Raw genomic sequence first — 845 nt, 5'->3', positions numbered from 1 at the left:
ACAGCCAGGCTGGACAGCAGGGCTTGGTAGACCCCACTCAGTTTGCCAGAGCTAACCAAGCCATCCAAATGGCCTGCCAGAACCTGGTGGACCCTGCCTGCACCCAGTCCCAGGTGGGTATGAGGTGGGGCACTGTTACGGGTGTTTTCTGGCACAAAAGTGAGGGTGAGGCTAGTTGGGAGAGCTGGCCAGGAGTATGGCCAGTGCCTCATCAGGCCCCATCAGCTATACTGGGAACCAGCTGGCAGCTTTGTTGCAGTGTTGACAGTGAAGATGGGGGGCCGCGTGGGTGTGCAGGGCCTCGGCAGTTCTTGGGTACCAGAAGGGACCCACGTGGGGCTGGTGGGAAGGGAGAGCTGCAGTGATGGGGAGTCGTTGCGGATCCTGCCTTACTTTGCTGTTGCCCGCAGGTGCTGTCAGCTGCCACCATCGTAGCAAAGCACACCTCAGCCCTCTGCAACACGTGCCGCCTGGCCTCCTCCCGCACGGCCAACCCCGTGGCCAAGCGCCAGTTCGTCCAGTCGGCCAAGGAGGTGGCCAACAGCACAGCCAACCTGGTGAAGACCATCAAGGTGCGGTCTCCCTGCTGGGGCACCGTGGTGGGGATGGGATTTGGGGCATGGTGGCGGTTGGATAACTGCTCTGGTCTCTCCACGCTAGGCCCTGGATGGCGAGTTCAACGAGGAGAACAGGGAGCGTTGCCGCGCTGCTACCGCCCCTCTCATAGAGGCTGTGGATAACCTGACGGCCTTTGCCTCCAACCCGGAGTTTGCCACCGTTCCTGCCCAGATCAGCCCAGAGGTGGGATGCCGCGGAGGCAGGGAGGATGTGGCCTGGCTGCGACA

General features: G+C 62.2%; 1 protein-coding gene across 1 annotated transcript in view; it reads left to right on the top strand.

The window, feature by feature from the left end:
* The window catches only part of LOC104516089 (talin-1-like), a gene marked incomplete at both ends in the record, with an annotated part of 6,849 nt that overhangs the window by 813 nt on the left and 5,191 nt on the right, over nucleotides 1-845 (top strand). Inside the window, 3 exon segments of the mRNA XM_010160302.1 lie at nucleotides 1-113; nucleotides 411-572; nucleotides 661-801. The exon segment at nucleotides 1-113 is cut by the window's left edge and continues 31 nt beyond it. Coding sequence (XP_010158604.1) covers nucleotides 1-113; nucleotides 411-572; nucleotides 661-801 — 416 coding nt within the window.

This window comes from Eurypyga helias, unplaced genomic scaffold (assembly GCF_000690775.1).
Source record: "Eurypyga helias isolate BGI_N326 unplaced genomic scaffold, ASM69077v1 scaffold21810, whole genome shotgun sequence".
In the NCBI taxonomy this organism is placed as follows: Eukaryota; Metazoa; Chordata; class Aves; order Eurypygiformes; family Eurypygidae; genus Eurypyga; species Eurypyga helias.
This window is presented reverse-complemented; position numbering and strand designations above follow the sequence as displayed.